At 42.8% G+C, this 22939-nt stretch overlaps 1 protein-coding gene across 5 annotated transcripts in view; it reads left to right on the top strand.

The window, feature by feature from the left end:
- LIN28B (lin-28 homolog B) overlaps positions 1–22939 on the top strand; it is a 99698-nt gene that overhangs the window by 5564 nt on the left and 71195 nt on the right. For 2 of the 5 annotated variants that reach the window (XM_079971752.1, XM_079971753.1), the window contains exons 2-3: positions 4342–4390; positions 15150–15355. In XM_079971752.1, coding sequence (XP_079827878.1) covers positions 4357–4390; positions 15150–15355 — 240 coding nt within the window. In that variant the 5' untranslated portion in view covers positions 4342–4356. Of the gene's footprint in view, positions 1–4341; positions 4391–13922; positions 14001–14304; positions 14767–15149; positions 15356–22939 lie in introns of those variants that run through there. The other 3 variants (XM_079971755.1, XM_079971751.1, XM_079971754.1) reach the window with 3 other exon arrangements.

The raw sequence follows: 22939 nt of genomic DNA, 5'->3' as shown, positions 1-22939 counted from the left end.
AATTTAAAGGCTGTTTAGAAAATCATTAAAAAGTGGAAGGCCCTTGATTTCTTTTCACTAAGGTTTCCAAGAAATTTAGGTGTATGTTTTGAATAGACATTGGAAAAGAGATAAAGAGAGGGGTAAGTTGTTGCTCATTGAGTTCTACTTTAAAATAGCAATCTGTGTTTGTGACCATGCAGCTACACTAATATAACTGAATCCAGTTTTAGCCTCTCATTAAGTAAATTGGAATGGAGTGCTATAAATGGACTAAACTATGTAATGCTAACTAATGTTGATTTGATAAATAAATTAAGTCACCCTTTTGGCTCTGGTGGTATAAATAGTCTCATTGATGCTAGTGCATATATTCCTGAGATATGGACCTCTCAATATCAATAAAACAGATTGTATTTGACTGCATATATATTGAAATTAATGAACTTTATAAATGGATTGGTTCTCTTAACTATGCTAATTTCAAACTGTAGTTTCACTAGGCTTAATCTATCTGAATAATTTTAATACCTTAACAAGAAACAGAGGTGACAAAAAAATCAAACTCAAGATTTAACACAAAAAAGATAAAACCTGAAATCTTACCCTGATTAAATTTGGTAAAGTAAATCCCATGGATTCTGATCTGAACAAAGGTTACAGTACAATCCAGTTTAAATGAAGTACGTTTAAATTCTATTATAATTGAAAAAGGAATATATAAGCATTAGCATAACTATCTCTGTTGTTGAAACCACATGCTTGCCTTAATCACAAACTGGCCTACAGTGATTTCTCAATGTTTAGTGAAAAAATAAGCAAAAAATTGATATATTTTTCACCTATTTTGTCAGTTTTGAATAGGCTTTAATTTCTTTTCATAGGACCGTAATATAATTAAAGGGTAAAATAATCCCATAACTTCTTTTTTAGTTATCTGATTTGTGGAAAGCTGCTTTAAAATGCAGTTGGTAAAATGCATATTTGCTTAGTTACGCAGATCATTAAGGCTTCAGTTCTATAAAGTACATACTTCCCTATGAGTAACTTTCATTAATTTAGTGGGGCATATGTTTGAGTCAACATATATAGGATTGTACTGCATATAATAAAACCAGGTCCTGTAACCTATAATGTTGCTTCTATTACTATCGTTCATTAGAAGACAGTTTTCTTTTTCTTTTCTTTAAAAAAAATGCTTTAGAAAACAAATGTAACAAATAGTTTCCGGTTTGGGGTGGCTTTACTGCATGTTATTCTAAACATTTTACAACTGAAGTTTATTTTCAGTTTTAATCTAAAGACTTAAACAAATATTTTCATGTAGTTCAAATTCCTCTTAGCAGAATTTATTCAAGCACTAAAATTCATTTTCAGTGAAATGTATTTTTAAAAGGAAACCTTCCAGCTTTCATTTTAGTCTTTAAAAGAAGAATTACATTAATACAAATAATAGAAATAATAAGTGTTTATGTACATTTTAGATAGCTTAACTGAAGAATTTCCATCTAGGAGTAGAAGTGGGGGGAAATGAGCTGCAAGACAAATACAATATAACATGACCATAGCTAACCAAAACAAGGTCTGAAACATGGACCGGGGTGTGTGTATTATGATGTATTTAAATAAATGCATATTCTTTCCTCACTTTATATAACTGTTTTATTTGTCTCATTTGATTCTTACCCATCTCAATTTTTAAAATGTGAACAATTAAACTTTTTCTTTAGCTCATATTTTTAGGAAAATTAAAGAAGAATAGCTTTTCAGAACTCATATATAATATTACATTGTTCATGTTGTCTCATGTTGAATTAAATTTTAGGGCAGAGCATCTCTTAAAAACCATAACCTTCTATTTTTCAATTGCCTTTGGTGGCAGAGGAAGAGTGCCTAATACAGGTGCTTAATATACAAGTTTCAAAAATATCAGATTAAAATGACATAAAAATGAAGTTTCACATATGTATAATTGAAATGGCAAAGCATGTAAACATATGACACGATTTGATGTAACACTTTACCATCTCTTGTCCAAGTGTCAGGGAAACATTTTGCTGAAAAAGCTCTGGGTTGTCTTAAGCAAAATTTATAATCTTGAATTTGACAGTGTCCCCAAACATACTTATTACTATACTACTTGATAGACTATAGCTTGGATTTTTCAGGAAAGCTGTTGATGTGCTTGTCTGAATAGGTTGCCTAGTTCTGCATTGCCCAATAATACAATGAAGATCTTTGTTCATTATCCTTTCTAGGTTATTAGTTTCTGTGAGAAACTAATTCTCACTAAACAGTTGGAGAAACAATATGAAATTGCAGTAGATCCATCCCATTGTAGTGCAGCACTCACTGAGACCAAGGAATCTGCATTTGCCAACACACATCTCTTTTGTACCACCCCCACCTTATTGACTTGCTTTCTGAAACTCCTGTGCTAGTGCTGGGGATTATGCTAGCCTATTGATCTACATAATATCATGCAATACCAAAGCATACTGCTGCATGCAAAGGATAATGCAGGTGCAAGAGGGCAGATGGAATTTGCCTGGACTAGAAGCTTTGGGTGAAACTTGGTAAAATCATTACCTCGGGAATTGTATTTTCCCTCAGGTAAATTACACTGGGAGGGTTAGCTCACAATTAAAAGAAACCCAGCAGCCCCAAAATTCTGTAAGTATCCATTATTATTTAGCAAATTTTCTGTTTCTTGATGTTTTTATTCCCTTTTAATTATGGAAAAATGGACTTCCTACCTGCTACATGAAACCGAGCTATTTTTCATGAGAAATGGGAGCTTGCATTGAATTCGGCAAGGTAAAACCCAAGTACTGTATGTTTGCCTTGTAAATGTTATATAGTGAAGAAGAATCAGTCCTTTTGGTTCTAAGAATAATAAAAAGGGTGGCTTAAAGAAAATCACAAGGCACTGAAGAAATGTGCCGTACAGTGTCAATCTTGTAACAGTAAGAGGGGGCAGGAAAATGCTCTCCACTCATGAGTAACTATTATATCACTGAAATATGCTCCAGTCCAAGATGGCTGTCGTCTGTTAAAGAAACAAAAGGTATTTTATTTGTATCATGTGAATTTTAAAGGTGTTCCAGTGTTGTAGTTGTACAAAAAATCATTTATATGGTGCGGTACTTTATCTCAATATAGTATTACAGTGTAATTTAATTATAAATATATATATTTCAATAACTATATATGTTGCTATTCATAAAAACATCAGAGCGGTTTATAACAATTATGCATTAGAACATACAGTGAAAACAATATAAAATAATTAAAAATTAGAAAGCAGATAGCTATAATGGAAAAAATGTATTCTTAATTGACTTCATAAGCCTGATGGACTAGAAAATTTTCAACCTTAATAATTCAACAAGTTTATACAAAATTAAATCTTAATTACTACATGAATTCTTGTAGCTTGCAGTATTTTGCATGACTTATCTTTCAAATGTGGAGTGACTCTGGAATTTTGCCGGGAGTGGGGTGGGGAGGTGCTGATAAGAAAGCTGTAATAAAACAAAAGGAAGTGGTGAAGTGCTTTTGGCATGTGTTAAACTATCAGTTGTAAGGGAGACACAGTTATGGAGTAGTCATTACATAGCTAGCTTCTGGACAGTCCAGAAAACTCAGAAATGGATTGTTGGAATGTAACCTACGGTAATCTACATGCATAACCCAGGTAATAAATTCACCCTTTTAAGACACCCAACATGCAAGCACTAAACAGTTTAAAAACAATATGTGACACCTTCCATTTATCGAAGCTAAGTTTTTGCTTAACGTCTGTAGGAACAAGCTCTGAAGGAAAATGGCTGATAGGATTTTCATTTGTAACAGAGAAATGTGACATGCCTTTAAGTTTGTTACTACTAAGGTTTATTTGCATTTGTCTGGGTTATTTTATATATGTTCATCATGACTGTGGCTAAACAATGACATTAATTTTATATTGCATATAACATGTGCTGCCTGAATGCTACATCCAGCAAGCCATAGACTTTGAGCTGCTTCTGCCATTATTAATTGAACAATGCATTGTGTTATCCAGTTACCATTAGGTATCTTGCTTGTGGAAGAGATCAGTTAAAGAACACTTTTCATAAAAATGTGGGTGTCTTTCTCCCCTCAGTGCATTAGACTGATTAGAACACCACCTGGTTATCCCATTGTGGTTGTGATGAGCTAGGTAAATCGCAACCTGTTAAAAGTTTACAGGTCACTTCATAGAGTCAAGAACAGACATTTTATGGCCTTCTAATGAGCCATTAAACTGGAGAACAGATAATTAAATACAGTGCTCTGGTAGAATTAACATAGTAGTGACTGCAGCTCTCTGATTTCCAGGTGCCTCAGAAGACTATGAAATCATTCTGGGAAGCCTCTTCAAGTCCAGGTTAGTCCTCTTTATTCCACTCGCCACCCCATTTTGTGACTGTGCTAGTTTGCCCATGGGTGACTGGAACTGAGAACATCTTTCCTAAACTGATTGAGCCTAGTTTCCCTGAGGAAACGCATCATTAAAATGTACCCTGATTTTTCCAAGGCTTGGCAGCCAGTTACCTAAATTAAGTGCCAGCTGAATCCAAATAAAAGTTAATCATAATAGCCAGTAATTTCTGTAGCCTAGTTTAACATACGCTTCTTTTTTTTTACCAATAATTACTTCCCAGGAAGTATTTAAAGATGCACAGTACCACGCCCCCTCGGAAGAAGAAGAGGCAGAGCCAAACTTGAGAAGCCATCACAATCTCCTTCTCAGCATCCTTAAAAATCCCACTGGTCAATAGGGTTAATCTCTTGTAGGTGTATTGAGGTTCGCAACCTTACACATAAGTCTAATGTAGTGTATGCTTATTGAAAAACTGGGATAGCTCTGTCAGTAGAGCATGAGAGTCTCAAGGTGGTGAGTTCAAGCCCCACATTGGGCAAAAAGATTTCTGCATTGCAGGGGGTTGGACTAGATGACCTTTGTGGTCCCTTCCAGCTCCACGGTTCTATGATTCTGTAATCTTCACAAGAATAATTTGTTGCCAGCCCAACATTAGTACTAATAAAATACAACATAAAAAGTGTCAATAGTGGCTTGCTGAGGGTGTCCTATTTCAGAAAACCTTTTATCTTATACTCCTATTTCTGGCACAGCCTTTCAGATCCTGCTGTTGGGTTCAAAAGTGCCATCTGAACATCACAGAATTGTACATGCTTACATGGGCCTAGCCAGGATTTTTGTTAGGGGGGCAGGCCTTTTGTTAGGTAGGCAGAACCTCAGTCAGCTATGTATTTTTATTGATTTGTATTGATTGGGGGGCAGCTGCCCCTTCCTGCCCCCCTTGGCCCATGCATGCTTATGCAGAACTAAGTTGATGCCCAGTGGGACTTACACCCAAGTGTATGTTTGTAGGACTGCAACCTAACAGGCTTCCCACCCCAATTTTATTCTGTATTCCCGCCCCCAGTGTTCTGCATACTCTCCCTTTAGGAATTCTGATACAACATAGCCTGTTGAGATTGATATCAACCATAGACACGAACTCCACTCCATTTCCTTCAACTAGTGAAGGAAAAGGAAACTGGGTGGGGGTGTAGATTACCGTAGTTCCAAGACTTTGCTTTTTCATTTGCTGGCCATGGGGCTGCTGGAGTTAATTCTGCTGCTGTCTTGCAGATTGTATTAGGCGCTTGCAAAATCAAGTAGATTAAGTTAAAACAAAACCTTAGAGGTTTTAACTGTATAGAGCCCACACCATCTTATTTCCAGAGAATCTCAGATCTACGCTTAGTAGCTCCGCTTTGGGCGGATTAATCACAGACCAGGACGGGTTGGGGGACCACCCCTCCCAGCCAGTGCTAGCCTACCTTTCTCCTTATCCGCCTCTTGACTCGGCCTCTTTCCATCTCCAACCCCTGTTCCTACTGCTTGCCAGCCGGAAGGCATCAACACGACTCCCCCCGCCCTTTCTTAAGCTAGCTATCTTCCATGTCGCCGCAGGCCAAGTGGTGGTTCCTTTATTGCGTTCTTCCCGAAACTAGTTTACAGGGTCAAACTCATTCTCGCTCATCTGTTTTCTGAATTTATTGGCCCATAAAGCACGGAAGAATCTCCCGGCCGGCCGGCCAGCCAACTTTCTGGTCGACGGGTGGGTGGAACTCTGCGCGCGCTTACCTGGGAGCAAGCCTCCCTCCGCCAGAGTGGCGTTTACTTCCGAGTAGACAGTGCCCTGGCTTGCCCTGTGAATCCTGAACTTTCTGCAGCCGCCTCTTAGCGCCGATCACTCTTCCCAGTTACTCTTAGCGAAATTCACTTTCGATGCCTCGACGGCGAGCCTTCTGAAAGGAACTCCTGCAAGATGCCCCCGCTGCTCCCCTGCGTTGAAAAGGCAAAAGTAAAAAGCTGCCGACGGACGCGGAGCCACCCCGGTGGAGCTCCGAGTAGTCAAAGCGCCCTAGCGCCGTCGTCTCCACTGCCCCGGACTTACCTATTGAAACAGGGTGACCGCATCGATCGCTTCGGCTTAGGAGGTGAAAGCTACGAATGCACGTGGATGCAGCTTGAACGTGTGAACAGGCTCCGCGGAACAGGCGATGAATGCATTGTGGTGCTGCGGTTTGTTGCTTTCCCTCACCTGCTTGTCATCGCTGGATGAACACGAATGCTCCCTTCACGCACGGCATTTTTCCAGCATCGCATTTCCTCGGCTCTCCCTACCATGTGAACAGTGCAATCTGGGGCATGTTCAATCCGAAGCAAATTCCATTGAGTTAAACGGGGCTTGCCAACATACTGCCTTCCTTCCAGTGGCTCTTGAACGCCAGCTCTCGTCAGCCCTAGCCAGAGTGACCAATGGTTACTGTCAAGGATAGTGGTAGTTCTAGAGAGGGTGACATCGTTGGTTCCTCCGCCCTCACACGTATGTGTAGTGTTGCAACTAAGATTATACATAAATTACTCATGAGTAAGCGTCCTTCAGTTGTATGCCCATGCATAGGATTTCCTTTCTTGTTCCTTAGCCATAGCTAAGGAAGTAAACTTTGCGAATATTCATTGACTTATCTCTGAATGCATATCCCCATGTGCTCAGTTGTCGTCTTTGGCTGGAGCCACGCGGCTCCCTGAACTCTGATGTATTTGAAATATGACACTTCGCGGGCAATAGGAGCCCCGAAACTGTCTCTCTTCCCCTCACTTTGGGTTTGGGGACTAAATGATCTTTCGAAAGGTGCCACGTCTACCGGAGTAACCACAGCTCGTGAGGTTAAATTAGAAACGGTGGTGGTGCTTATTAGTATGGCATCGATTTCTCGAGAATATCAGCCTGCAAACTCAGGCATGTTTACTTAGGATCCCATTATCTTACGCCTAAGTCAACGTGATTAAGGTTTTCAGCGGAGCTTTTGCTAAATAGACCAAAGGTTTTGTTAGATTTAAAGGCGCTGCAGAAGGACTCCTGGGTCTCGCTGTGAGACAACGTGCCTACATCTCCGACAGCTTCTGAATCGAATGGTTCCTTGTTGCTTAACGGATTTACCCTAATATATACGCACCTGTTTTGTGTTTTTGGTGGGAGTCGAGGGAAAGTAGAAATTGCGGAAAGGGGGTAGTTGGTTCCCCCCCCCTTTGCTTTTGTTACGCTCCAGATAAGGAAGGTTGTCTTGTTGCTAAGCTAAAATATAAGGAGAAAGGGAATTCTCCCAACATTCTTCAGGGTACTCGTTGCTTTGTTCGACGTGGGGTGGCTGTGTAGCCACATTTCTCTCGTAGGGAATCGGAGCCGCGTACGAAAGCACGTGTCTTTCGCGCCTCTTGTGCATTTCCGTGGACTTTGCGCAGATGGAAGATCCGTTCCTAGTTTTCTGAACGTCTTTGGCAATATGAAGAGGCAGCCCCCTTAAAAGCTATCTTGCCGTGCGTGACACAGTAAAGAAGCAACTCTCGCAACGGGTGGTTCCAGGAATGTATCATTTCAGAAACGTCGAGACTTTGTTGTTGTTGTTGTTTTGGGGGTGGCAGTAAAATAGAAACCAGGAAAGGAGGAGAAAAGGACGCGCGCTCCCACACACCCGATGATGGCCATAATTCAGCAAAGGCTAATGAAGACTGGGGTGGTTCCTATGCCTTCCTTTGCCCGGCACATTAAGACTTACATTTTGAGAGAGAGGGTCTGGTAACTTCAGGAAACAACTGTGCGTAGGTCGAGGGCGCTTCTGCTTGCGCGTTTGGTGTGAGCGGGGTGGAGCGGAAGCCAATTTCGTGTGGCCTCTTTTCTTCTTCTTTTTGAAACTTGCCTTGGGCGTCAGCGTAACGTACAGGCACAAGTTACAGATAGGTAGCCGTGTTGGTCTGCCATAGTCAAAACAAAAAAAATTCCTTCCAGTAGCACCTTAAAGACCAACTAAGTTAGTTCTTGGTATGAGCTTTCGTGTGCATCTTTCAGTGTGTATCTGAAGAAGTGTGCATGCACACGAAAGCTCATACCAAGAACTAACTTAGTTGGTCTTTAAGGTGCTACTGGAAGGAATTTTTTTTGTACAGGCACAAATTAGTCTTCCCTGTGGTATTTAAACTGCCCTCCTCTGTCAACTGTCATTGGAGGGAGAAGCCGTTTCCTCGTACAGCTTCAGCCTCCCCCCGCCCCCTTGGAAAGTCCAAACTATGGACACGGACAAATTTATCTGTAATTCTAGGCGCATACAAAAGCGGGCGAACAAGCGGGCGACGGAACTTGGTATCCCAAGGCTACTTTAGGAGAGATTCTACCGGGTGTTAAATATGGTGATAGCTGGACAGTGTAATTATTATTAATAATAATTTATTCAAAGGTAAATGTCTTTTAAAAATGTTGCAGAGGTTCTGTGCGTTGTGAAAATTCATCGACGTAGACCTGGATAATATATAGTGGGGTCTGGGGTGCAGAGAAAGAGAGCGGCTCATGCTTTCAGGTCACTAAAGGAGAGCGGTGAATGCGGAACAGCCAGCAGCAAAGGGAATTGAAGAGGGGAAACTGAAAATCAGTGTGTGCAAAACAAGAGTGCCTCTGAACATGTGCCGATTGCTTTCAATTAACTTAGCTTGGATGGACACTTTCCTTGAAGAACTGTTTCCTGGAGGAGCGCAGAGGAGGGGTGGGAGAGGGAAGCCTTTTCCAGGGAAGCGTGGCTTTGCTGGGCGCCGGCAAGTCTCAGAGGTCAGCTATGGAATAGTTCCGGTTTGTAGGAAGCCTGCGGGCAAGAGAGAAGCGCCCTCTCCCCGAGATTCTGCCGCTCCGGGTCTGCTTTTAATAGAAACCAGGGGCAAAATAATAATAAATAATAATAAAAACCCGGGATGTTCGGTTTCATCTCTCAGGACCGCTGCGACGGCACCGGGGGTTGCGGGGGGCGCTTTAGTTACAGGCGGGCAGCAGGGCTTATCCCCGCTCTGCTTCGATCCCCCCTCCAAACCGGTTCATGCTGCGCCGCCGCCAGAGGATGCAGCGAGATGCTGGCCCGAAAGACGGGCGTCGAAGTTTTCTCTCTTTGATCTGAGCACGTGCATTCCCAGGGAAGCCTCGCTTAGGAAGGACGCGGGGTGGAGACTGGCAACGAAAGAAGGAACCCAGTGGACACCGCTGGGCAACCCAACCCGATCCATTGCAGACAGAGGCGCCCCTGCGCTTTCGAAAGCTCTTGTCCAGGCCAGGCGGGTCAGTCTGGTGAGAAGTAAACCTCCTGGGTTTCTACATACAGACTCTTCCGAATTTTTGCTGGTTCTGCGCGCTCTTTCTCCGCTTGATTTCTCTGCTCTCTCCCTTCCCCACCTCGTTTCCATTTAGGAAGTTTGCGAGAGTTGCCAGCTGGCTCCGGCTCTCTACCTTCCACGGAACTTAAAAGGCCGAGGTCCGTGGCAGGAAATGAATGAGCCGATAACATCTGACACCAGTGACCAGTCCGCTGACCCCCAGCCTTAATTCCGCTAAGACTGGAGGCCTCCAAATTTGGGCAAGCGCGCCTTTCGTCGAATAGCGCCGCCTCTGCTTTTCAGTTACTGCTGCTTATGGTTTCCTACGTCTTACTGTTGCACACTTTGTAATTATTTCCTGAGTTAAAAGGGAAAGCTACTCTTCAGAAATTAGTCATCGTTGCTGAATCAGACGCTAAATGTCCACAGTTCAAACTTCTCTCTCTCTCTCTTAACATGTCTTGGAGTTTCATTTTGAGAGAATTCCTAGAGTTCCTGCATGTTTACTCTTAAGTAAGTTGCATTGTATTCAGTGGGACTTACTGTCCTGAAAGTGTGGTTAGGATTGCAGTTAAAGGCGCCACTCATTGTACAGGTTGTCATTTCACACACACACACACACACAGAGAGAGAGAGAGAGAGAGAATGAATATGCTGAGGAATATTTTGAACTGAGTTTGCAAAATATTACCCGACAATTACGTTTTTTCCTTACCATACCTAGCCAAAGGAAGCGCACATTGCACTGGCTTCTGAGTCAATGGAAGCCGGGCTGTTGCCGTAGTAGGCAACAGAACTGCATAAAGCGAGAAAGCAAGAGTGTTGCTACATAACTTTATGGAAATCGTTTGACCTGTCAAAAGGTACTCTGAAACATATTCATCACTTTCCTAAAGGCAAAAACCAGTCGTGTTTATTATGAGACATTCGTTCGTGGACTTGATGTCTCTAGGAAACCTCATGCTATAAATGTGCAAGTCTTTAGTGACGAAGGTTCAGTGACACCAGACTTTGAGAGACGTGAAAGCCTGTCGTTCGAATTTCGCAAAACAGCATCCGGAAGAGAAGGCAGACAGATCCATTTGTCTTATCCCGCTGTTGCTAGAAGCGTGTAGGAAATAACTACAGTATTTGCTCCCCTCTGCCCCCCAAAAAAACCATACTCCACCAGCGCGCATCTCCGCCCCGCCCATATCAAGCATACAGCACTTTACATAAAACAAAGATCTGACTGTCCCCCTTCCTGAAAATGGAGAATGCACCTATCTGTCCAATTACACGCGCAAGGCCGGGCTGCAGAGGCCATGGATTTCAATGAAGCGCGCAGACCGATTCTGTACCTGGAAAGGGCAAGCTCCGTGGATTCAGCGCAGGGCACCACTCCGGCGACGCAGGGCGAGGAGGAGGGGCCGGGGGAGGGGCGGCAGTCGAAGCCGACACCGCTGGGCGGAGGGAGGCCGGTCGAGCGCCACTCTTGAAATAACCAAGAGGAAATTTACAGCTGAAGACGGCGAAGGAATGTCCCGATCTCGGGCGCCTGCTCCACTGAAGCCCGCGACGCGTGCATTTCTTTCATTCAAGCAGAAAACCGCCCTCGTGGCACGAATGTTAAGAGGGAATCACCTCGGTGCCAAAAAATAAAATCGCGGAAAGAATGCCCCTGCCCCGCAAAACAACCAAAAACGGGAGAGGGAAGAGTAAATAGGCTCTTTTAGCCAGTCCGGAGGCCTTCTGTGTTTGTTCAGACTGCCTGTCGCCAGTTCTAAAACAACGGCGGGCAACCTTGCAAACGCATAAAAGCATATTCAGAGCAGATCAGCAAACTGGGCGGAGGGAGGGAGGGTGGGCAGAAGAGGAAGGAGAAAATCTATCTTGCAACCTGTCAAGCCGCAACCGTCCAAACTTTAGGCTGGTAGAGCACGAGAAAAATTTTGTTTTCTTACTTGGCTTGAGTGGTGAGACCCGGGGCCTGAGACCACTTTATTCGGGTAGAAACGCCGAGGAAATAAATGGGGGGGGGAGGCTCTAGATCCATGTGCTTTAAAATTGGGGGGGAACTCGCAGTGGAGCGGGAGGGGGGGACTCTGGAACAACACTTCCATTAATTTTTCTGAAATAAAATATATCGATCAAGATACCAATTTTTACCACTTAATTGTTCCAAGTGCTGAAATGAATATTATAATGGAGACTGAGCGCGCGTAATTCCTGTTAATGGTGGTTCGGTCTTTTATTTTGGAAAAGGGATCAATTTTGGACCGCACAGGGAAAGTGCTACGAGTAGTGTCATAAACGCCAAGAAACGGGGTGTGCGTCCAAGCGCCGCTCGCAGGCCCAGCTTATTCCTCTTCCCTTTGTTTTCTCACTCCTCGCTCGCTCGTTTCCTCGGGATTCCCCCCCCCCCCGCGCGCTTTGCTTCCTCATTTCTGGCAAATTTTCTCCGCCGCCCCCCCCCCCGTCTGCGCTTTTCTAGGGTCTCCCCCCCCCCCGGCCTCCTGGAGAACAATCGTTGCTGATGGAGGCTCCGCTCCCTGCACCGCTCGGCTCGCAAGCTGGCCTCTTATTTAGGAAGTCATTAATCACATCCCCTTCCCCCGGAACGCGATGGCCGAGGAACCTGCGCAGCGCAGCGCAACCCCCGGGCGCCTCCCCGCCCCCTGATGGCCGCCCTTAAAGGCTTCGGAACGCGAAAGGCGAACGGAGGTGCTATCGCGTTTCCGGTGGGCGTTTCAGAATTGAATAGGTAATAAGCTGGGGAGGGGGGGGGAGGCGGCTTTCACCGTGGATCATGCCTATACACTATGCCTACATGCCATAGGAATATGCTTCATATACCATTTATGTTTAGCGCCTATAATTTGTATGTCAGTTCAAAGCTGCTTAAAAGCAGTCGCTTTCCTCCCCCCCCCCCCTTTAGCTCACGTGGTATGTGTCTTTTCAGCAGTATGTGTGATCCTAATGGGGCGGATATGGACCGTAGAATTGGAAGGGAACCCGAGGGTCATCTAGTCCAACCCCCATTGCAATGTAGGAATCTCGACTAGAGCAGATATCAAACCTCTGCTTAGAAACGTCCAAGGAAAGAGAGCCTACCGCCTACTCTATCCGATGCTGTGTCAGTTTGACGTGGTTTTTTCTTCTATGATATATGCCCTCAACCCATTAGTGGATTTTGTGTACCAATATCGACTGTGGTGGGGAGTGGAATATCTTTGCTTTCCCACCAACAGGCACCTTTTAATTTGTAATGCTCCCGCGCACCCTTATGGGGCGGGACGCTCCATTAAACTCGGTGGGGCTCACTTTTGAGAAAACATATAGGATTACGCTGTCAGCCTATTAAGTTACCGATCCTATGCTTCGAAATAAATAAATGCATGGCCCTGCTAAAATAAGTCCCACTGTGTTCAGTGAGGTTTCTATTTTATTAGCATTCGTCAGGTAAATGTGCATAGGATTAAATCCCGGCCTCATACATCCCATAATCCACCGAGTTCCTTTCAACGGGATATAGTTTGCATCCTTACGCCAAGACCCTAAGGCTGCAGTCCTCAACCCACTTACCTGGGAGTAAGCCCCAGTGAATTGAGTAAGACTTACTTCCGAGCAGAGATAATGGCTAGGATTGAGCTGTAAATGGATGAAACAAATGGCGCGTTTAGGATCGGTTTCAGGCTAGGTAATTTTATCGACTACTTTGCGGATCAGCCTTCAAATATGCAATCCTCAGACGCGCTTGCCGGCCAACGAGGCGCGCGCCCGCCGCGCAAGTGCCCCAAGCCGAGGGCCATTATTGGCATTTGCACGTGGGCAGCGAAAGATCCGCTACTATATACAGTGCCCGAGAATCTCTCTCTCTCGAAGAGACACGCCCCGCTCCTCCAACCGGCGCCCGGATCTACGTAGCGAAACGTGCCCAGCCGCGGCCAGGCGAGGGTGTTTTGAAATTCCGCCGTTCATTCATAAATTATTGCGGTGTGTCAAGCCCGCTCGAGGTGCCGATTGGCTGTTGCTCCTCCTCCTTGCCGAACCCCCTCCGAGCAGCCGAGGTGAAATTAGTAGCAAGCAGGCATGTAATTGACGGAGTCACGTGCGCGCAGGGGCCCCGAAACGGAGCGAGAGCGCGGCCGGGGGCGGGGGATCACGAGAGGGCAAAGCGCAGGAGAGCGGAGCGGGCGAGCGGGCGAGCGCTCGAAATCAAGATGTTAAGCTGAGTCAAAAGACTCCCGCGAGCCGGCCTGGGGGAGCTTTTCGGGAGCAGAGGGCCGGTGGGGCAACATGGCCGAAGGTTATCCCCCCCCCCCAATCCCCGGCCAGCCCAGCTCTTGTTTTCCTAGGCTTTTTGTAGTGCTAGGTTTTACTTTCCACCGTTATCTTAAATATACATACAAGAGAAGGAATGTACTACTGAAAAATAAAAATTAAAAAAAATGATCGCTGGTTGTTGTTTTTTAAATAAAATCGAGGACGTGGACACAACTTCTGGGGTTGTGGGTGGGAGAACCGATTGTGGGCGAGCTTTCCCCAGTGCTCTGCCCCGCCCCTTCGATTCACCCAACTTGAAAAGCTTTCCGAGGGGGCTTCTGTTCGAATTGTTCCTGTGCGATTGAGCAAGCAGTGGCCAGGAGGGGGAAAAGAAAGGGGGGGGGAACGAGGAAACTTTTGTACACCTGCCCCCCTCCCTGAGTCCAGATTAAAGTGATTCCGGAGTGGGAGGGGGGATTCGGCGGAGGAAGGCTAGGGAAAGGCGCGGAGCGCGCTTGGCGAAGAAGGAGAAACACGCCGCTCGCTGCTGGATGGGCCGCTCCAAGTGCTTGCGCAATCGCCTCCTCTCTCTCTCTCTCTCTCTCTCTCTCTCGGCTCGGCCCCCTCCCCTCCCTTCTCCTCCCCTCCTCCTCCTCCTCCCACCTCGCCTGGCCAGGCAGGGCTCATTCGCCTGCGAATTCCTCTGGGGAGGGATGGGATCGGTGCTCAACCAGCAGTACCCAAGTAAAGTATCGCTTTCTGGGGTGGTTTATGTGGCTGAAAGATGGAGTTAAAGGGCAGGATCGCACGTATGTACAGAGCAAACGTGGGCTGGGCTGCTGCGTGTGGGGGGAGTGTGAGAAATAGAAGCGGAGTGAGTCACAGCAGATGCTGCCTTTCCTTCGACAGTGCCCTGAAGCTTTGGAGGTTATTGATGTGTGTGTGTGTAAAAATATTTTTTTTTACTACTTCCTCTGTGACTTTGGTGTACTTAATGTTTTTGTGGGTAGGGGAAAAACAAAGGTTGGTTTCGTAATGTTTGTTCGTGCGTGCATGTGTTTTTGTGTGTCATCTGTAGCAATCGTTCTTGTACAAGCGCCAAGGAGATGTTACTAGAATTTAATTCTTTCCCTTTTTGTGTGTGTGTGTGTACGTACGTCCTTGTTCTCCCGCAATCGCCTCTTCAAATCAGCGGGGGCGCGTAAAGGTGGAGATGAGCCCGGGAAATTGCCGGAACAAGAAGAAGAGGAGGAGGAGGAGGAGGAGGAAGAATCCCAGGTTTTGCACGGAACAGGCCATTGCAAGTGGTTTAATGTGCGAATGGGGTTCGGATTTATTTCCATGCTCAACCGCGAGGGAAGCCCCTTGGAGACTCCGGTTGATGTCTTTGTACACCAAGTAAGCCCGTTTTGTTGTTTTAGTCGAATCTCAGCCCCCACCCACCCCACCCCACCCATTTCCCTCTAACCCATGCCTTCGTTTTATGTGGTCTAAAAACCCCTTCTCTAAATGCTTCCGTAGATGTTTGTGAGCTCTGTTTAAACCCAGCTTCAGAGAGCAGTTTCTGTCTGCCATCCAACCGCCCTTCCCCCACAAATGAGATCAGTATACATGGCTTGTTGGTCCTTCAGAAAGAAAAGTCTACCATCTCAACAGGTTTTTTTTTTAGTACAAAGTCTTGCTTTTGTTTAGCGTTCTCTTGCTTTGTTTGTGGGTGGATTGCGTTTTAGTTGTTTTTCGTGATGGAAGAGATTCTTCTCTGCTAAAATGATAGTAGAAAAAAAAGCAAGTCACCTAATGACTCCCAGGCTGCAGCTCTGTGCATACTTATCAGAGTTAACAGTGGGACTTAATGTTTCAGTAAACATGCACAGGATGGTGCTGATAACTTTCCCCACGGTGAAAAGTAAGATCCTTTTAAGTGTTGTGGGCTCTTTCTTTCTCTTAAAAAGCTAGATAGTGTTGTAGTTTGTTTTTATGATGCTTATGTTCAGATCAAACAGTAGTGCACAACTTGTATTTGTTTTGCTGCGGTGTAGTGTGGATATTGAAAGAGTTCGTATAGTGGACTATGATACATCAAATGATCACTGGTGTTTTGTGTTTTTGTGTGTGTGAAGGTCTTCTGACTGGAAAACATTTCCCTGACATGTATAAGGCCCTTGTCTCCTTAAGGGCAGAGGGCTCAAAAGCCAAAGTACAAGAGGTGGCTATTGTCCTCATATATGTGTATATAAAAGCAAGACCAAGCTAATGTTGATATTTACTATAAAATCATTACAATAATAGCGGGAATGTAACAAAACAAAAAACTTGTGGCATGTGTGTGTTCTTAGAACTGTCTTCTTTACCCCTTGATTTTCTGAGCCTAGAAAAGCAGTAGTTCAAACCTGAATTGTAGTGTTCTTTTTATTGCAGTAATCTCAAAAGGGTAAATTATTGGGTTACTCATAGAATGAAATACCCTTAGCCTAAATATATTTTGCTAAACTTCAAATTGATTTAAATGGAAGTCATTAACCCCATATGTGCTTACTACTGCTTATAGTTTGTTTTCAGAACATGGATAATGTTTGAGTTGTGACCACATGAGAAGTGCTAAAAACAGCCTTAAGTTTTGTAATGGTGGTAGTCCTTTTCTAGCAAACTGACATATTTTTGTGCTTGCCTTTAATCTGTGTGTATATATATCGTTCCTGAAACCCTAGTTTGGTCCAAGCACTGCACAGTTTGGGAGTCCGCCTCATCTATTTTGTGGGTCCTATTTATAATAATAGAGCAGACTTTAAGGTAACTGAAAAATAAGGACACGTGACCTCAGTTTTAAAACCACTTACTGTTGCAATATTCAGTGAAACTGCTCTGGAATTAGTGACTTTATAATTTCTATTTCTAACAATAAAATTGGATAATGATCTCCTGAGATTGGGTATCTGTTTTGTAATCTAGAAGTGTTACTTCCATATAATTTTAAACTTTCAGTTTGACATTAGCACATGAAAGCTGCTCCTTTTCTGAAATATAAGTGCTGAACCTGTTCTCAGTGTTGATTGCTAGCAGCTTCTGGGCTTTGCTCCTGTTCTCCCCTGCCACCTTGACCTTTCTTTAGGTCACTGTATTGAGGTTTACAATCCTACATGTTTATCATGGTATATATGAAGGAATGTTTTTCTGATCATATGCAGTATTATTTTCTTTGCTCTTCAGTATGAGAATCAGAAATCTTTACAGCAAAAATGTGTTTGATAAGATCACTCATTGAGCTGATCATGCAGCTGGACCAGTGCTTTCTATTCTACTGCTGGAATAATATCTGTTTGTGGTGGACCATTCATTTGGCTTTGAGAACTGCAGTGGCAAGACTGGTGTCACACACAGCCCTCTTCCAGCGTTTTTTTGGATTCTGAACAATGCGTTATGTTTGGAGGTAGAAGATACTACTGGCTGATACTATACATTTTAAAACAGACTTTGGTAAAAAAAGGATTTTTATTTTTTTTTAGAAGAGTGCATTTGATATCCCAGCTTATCAGTAACACTGAAGGCAATTTTTTTTTATCTCTTATGTTCTATTGCAGATAGTGATGTAAGTCATATTTAAACCCACTATATAAAAATGGAACTGAGATAAATACCCTGTGTTCACTCTCTCTCTGTCTCACTCAGTCACCACATGATAGATGCAACAATCACAATTGTATGTGAAAGAGCAATCATGGAATCAATTCCGCAGTGTGAGATTTTCTATCACTTTAACTACAATCTCCACTGAAAGTTCACAGAAACACACACACTACTGCTTGTCAGATAAATTTTCAAATGGTGTAGGTGCATATGTGACCTCACACCCAATAATTTTGTAGTAAGTGGAGTATATGAATCCATATATGGAGCCAGTGTGGTGTAGTGGTTAAGAGCGGTGGACTCGTAATCTGGTGAACCGGGTTCGCATCCCCACTCCTCCACATGCAGCTGCTGGGTGACCTTGGGCTAGTCACACTTCTCTGAAGTCTCTCAGCCCCACTCACCTCACAGAGTGTTTGTTGTGGGGGAGGAAGGGAAAGGAGAATGTTAGCCGCTTTGAGACTCCTGAAGGGGAGTGATAAAGCGGGATATCAAGTCCAAACTCCCTCTTCTTCTTCAATGATCCTTTCTCCATGCACTAAAGCATGGTGGCTATAAGGAAGATGGTAAGTAAATAAACCTCCTAGAAAAGATATTTATTTATCTATTTGTTGCAAACATTTATAGTATGCAGTAAGCAAAGCAAAGCCAAAACCAAGAGATAAATATAAATGTGAAGGAATATGTTAACTCTCTATAATATGTGTTACTAGTATTGTCATCTAAGTCAACAATAGCATCTCTTGAATACTGTACATTGGTACCTCGGGCTACAGACGCTTCAGGTTACAGACTCCGCTAACCCAGAAATAGTACCTCAGGTAAAGAACTTTGCTTCAGGATAAGAACAGAAATCATGAGGCGGCAGCAGCAGGAGGCCCCATTAGCTAAAGTGGTGCTTCAGGTTAAGGACAGTTTCAGGTTAAGAACAGACCTCCAGAGCGAATTAAGTTCTTAACCCGAGGTACCACTGTATGTGTATTGTGAATGTTCATAATGGACTGTCTTCATGATACATGCAACATTTTGATGTAGCAGTTCTGTGCTACGAAGGGATTGTTTTGAGAAAATATTGAATAGATGGAAAAGTTGTTTTCAGTTGTGTTTAGCAGCATGTCTGGAAGTATTTAAGAAATTAACTGCTTATAATTGTGTAGGTTTTAGTTGGGATTTGGAGCTTGTGGAAAAATGTTCGGAAATAATGGCAATAGTTGGAAATAATGTTCCTGCATTGCCATGGTTTAACAGAAAGTATGTTTTGCCAGCATAACTGGGACAAAAACAGTACTGAGGTATTGAAGTGAACATGCTGAATTGGTCAAAAGGAGGATAATTTTGGAGGAGGGAATGAGACAATTTGTACACATAAACCCTAATTCATACGTTTTGGAGCAAACAGAAGTGATTTTAAAGTGGTGGGGGAATGAGGCATGCATGCAGCCCATACTCCCATTTATCCATGCCTACATCATCTCCACTTCAGACCTTCCTACATTCAATGTCAAGGTCTGAAAGAGGATTCTAAGTATGTCTGGGTGAACATGCTAATTCAGATATTCATGATGAATGCATGCAACATCGTTTGCATGTGTGGACATTGTAGAACCTCCCCACCTTAATCCCACATTTCTTTGACCTGAATTCATAAAGAGGGCTATATTATTTAAGATATAATCTTAATTTCAGCAAAATTGGAACGAATTATATGATGCTTCTTTCTAAATGGGATGCTTGGAATGGTATAATGTATCCACTATAGTTCCAAATAACCCATACTTGAACTAAACATTGTGCATGTTTTCATTTACTGTAGCATCAAGTGGTTAATCTCGAAGGATGGGAGCAATGAGATTGTTGCGGTTTTTCCTGCTTATCCTACTTATTCCAAATTTATTACTTGGTGGTAAATCCTATTGATTCTAGCTGAATTTAATTCTGTGCAGTGAATTAAAAAATTTAATGGATAGACATTGTGATTTCTTTTTTAAAAATAAAATGGCTTCTATGCTTGCTTTTCACATGTACCTGAAGTTATCCTACAGATTGACACAATCATATTTCCTATATATACTTGCATTAATGTAGGTCCTATTCAATACAATATGATTTGAGTTTTGAGTAGACCTGCATAAGATGATACTGTTAAAACTGCACTTCCTTCTAGGAGTATTTTTACTATCTTCAGTATTCCTAAATTTTAGGAATGTGGCATGTTTAATTTTTTTAAAAAATCATTTGAGGCCCAAAAATATTATGTCCAATCCAGATTTTTTAAAGTATTGATGCTTGAGGAAGACATCCATCTTTATAATACAATCCTAAGTGTGCTTATTGAGAATCAAGTTGGATCCCAAGAGCCTGTGCCATTGACCAAATGAGTCCTTCTACTGGGTTTTTAAGGTTGGTAGAAGTTCCAATCAATGGATGAGTGGAAGTGACCCTCTCATTCCCTCTCCCCCTGCAATCTTTTCCACCACCTTCCCACACTCTTCCCTCCAATTATTCAGAGCAAATTGTTTAGGGCTGCTGTGGGGGTGGGAGAGTGCAAAATCTGTTAGCAGAAGGAGGAATGGAATTCTTTGAATGTAAGCTTAGCTGCATCAAGGTGTGTTGGTTACATCTAGTATGTATACTTGCGACTGCAGATTGCAGCTTAGCTTATTTGTAGCTCCTATTGTGAGAAGCACAATATGAGAACAATATGCTCTCTTTGATAAATGGATGGAAGAGCAATGTATCTTTTGCCATTGATGAATCCTGAGACAGAAGAGGAAGTCTTAAATGTCCTAGAGCTTCTTCTTCTTTGCTTGTTAATAGTTATGTTGAATTGGGCTTTATCTACAATTAAAGATTTATGGTTGCAGCCTATTGTGTCATTCTGTTCACTGAAAGCTCTTTGATCCAGCAGTGGCTTCCATGAATGGAAAGGAAAGGGAGATGATTTTTATGTTTAATGTTTAACAGACTATTGTATTATTATTATTTTCATTTATTCTTCCTTCACTTTGCACCTCTCCCAATTTGCTCTTGAAGGTTGGGTGATCCACTGGAATAGCATGGAAGGTGCTTTAACGAAAAGAGAGAGAGAGAGAGAGAGAGAGAGATGAATTTGTACAAATCATCTTTCTCCTAACTCTGGAAGCCATTCCTGCATCAAACAGCTTTCCATGTAAAAGTAAAACAGATTTAATTCTTGTCTGTGCACTGCAATTAATTAATCAAATCATCTGAGCCAACAGACAATTCAAAATAAAACTATTGAAACTATTAAAAATAAAATAAAAACAAAAACAGACAGTGGAGCTCAAGGACAAACAACCTTACTCGTTGCCACCTTCATCCAGAAGCTGTTGATGAACAAAACAATGCTATTGAATGCAACCCTTAATAATTGCACCAATTTAGACTGCAGTTCTAAATTGCATTTACCTGGAATTGCACCTCATTGAACTCAATTACACTGCGTCTTAATGGACATGTATAGTTTTGCACAATAGGTTGATTAAACCTTGTAGGTTTGGCTTTTTTCATATCATAAGCTGCACAAATGTTGGTATGAAGTATTCTGAAATATTGGAATATTTGCTAACATTGCAGTTGAGACATGGCTGTAATTTTTTTTGCCTACATAATTTATACCCAGATTTGGAACATGTTTTGTCTGTAATTTAGAATGACCAGATAGTCTAAAGAGGTGACAAGAAACATCAGACTAATTTCTTAACATCTTTTTTGAGGTAACTATTGAACAGAAGTTTTCATGGGGGGAAATGTGCAAACTGTTTCAACACCCACAACTCATGAGCTTTACCACAAAGTTCCTTTTTAAATAGGCTAGAAGTGAGAGATGTCAACTTCTTTTCTCTTTCCCTCTCCTTTATAATGGGACTAAATCACACCCATGGCCAGATAAATGTACTCAGGAGCACTTCACTTGGAAGATCCACATTGGGATAAGGGCTTAAAAACCCCCCCACCAAAATCACTTATTTCCCATTAAAAGGAAAAGTTTCACTTATTTCACCTTGATTGGCCAGCTTCGCTTTGCCAGTGGTGGTTTGCTCAAGGCAAGAGAATAACTATTCAAGTCTCCTAGATTTCAAGCAGATAATTCCGTGTACTAAACTCGCTTCACCCAAACATAACCACAAATTATAATTTGGGTTTATTATGTGCTGCCTTTCCCTCTCTCCCTCTTTTTGCAGAAGAGGAGACTCAGCCACAGTTTTCACTTCATTTGAAAATATTTTATAGTTCAGCCACAATATTGGATCTGGTCCACTAGAATCCAGGCCCTCCTGCTCTACAGATGAACATTCTAACCAGCCTTGGTATTCTTCCAGGACAATCTTCATACCTCATAATCTCACCCAAACCCCAACCATATAGCTCTGTATTGAAGATTCCTTCTGAGGAGCTGTTGTAGTGCATGACAGCTGGTTCCAGGATTGACCTTGGTTTGGATAACTGGGATAATAAGGGCCGAAAAGAGCCCCCCCACCCCTAAATTATTGACTAAAATAGTCAATAATGATAAATTAGTGCATGTAACAATGGTGTTTCTCTGATAATTGTGCACTTTCTTCCCATCCAGCTATGTCACCTCCATTTTCATGTTGGTAGATTACAAGTATCTGCTGGTTATTTACTTAAGCAAACACCATATTATCTCTCCTCCTCCTCTACCACCACCGTTAAACCATGACTTCTCAATACATATTAACCTGTGCTTACATTTGGGAATTGGGAATCTGAGCTTGGTCTTCAATAAGAATCTTGGAAAATGCCTAGGACATCCAAAGAAGGAAGCACGTGTGCATATTGCCCATTCTCATCCCTATCTTCCTTCCCAAGGTGGAAAATAATACAGGATTTTTTCAAGGTCCTATTACTGGAAAGAGAAAACATTACACTATTTAGCAAGGATTCATTGGAGATTTGCTAGCAACTCTGGTGCTAGTAGCCATGGTGATTCCAGCTTCAATAGCATATTATAACAGCTGAAGTTTGAAAACTCATAGTCAGCTCTTTGAATAGAGTTGTTGGTCCACCATGAATCCAGTTGGTAATAAGTGAGCATCCCTGGTACCTGAAATATTTATTTGAAAAAATAAAGCAAGCCAGTTGGTGGAATGATCCTAACTATTAAGGATATACGGCTACTGCTGATTTTGTTAGAATTTTCTTAATTAGCATGTGTGACATTATGGGGCTCACCATACTATCAGAATGTATGGTTGAAGTCAGAGAAGAATTACGGTAGCTGTTGGGACCTCCCATAAGCATTCTTTTTGTCTGTCTCTTTCTTCCTGGAGGTGCAGAAGCAATGCTGGGTGCAAAACTACTTTCTGAAAACCG

This window comes from Podarcis cretensis, assembly GCF_951804945.1.
Source record: "Podarcis cretensis genome assembly, chromosome: 3".
NCBI lineage: Eukaryota > Metazoa > Chordata > Lepidosauria > Squamata > Lacertidae > Podarcis > Podarcis cretensis.
The sequence above is the reverse complement of the archived record's forward strand: the minus strand, read 5'-3'. Positions and strand labels throughout refer to the sequence as shown.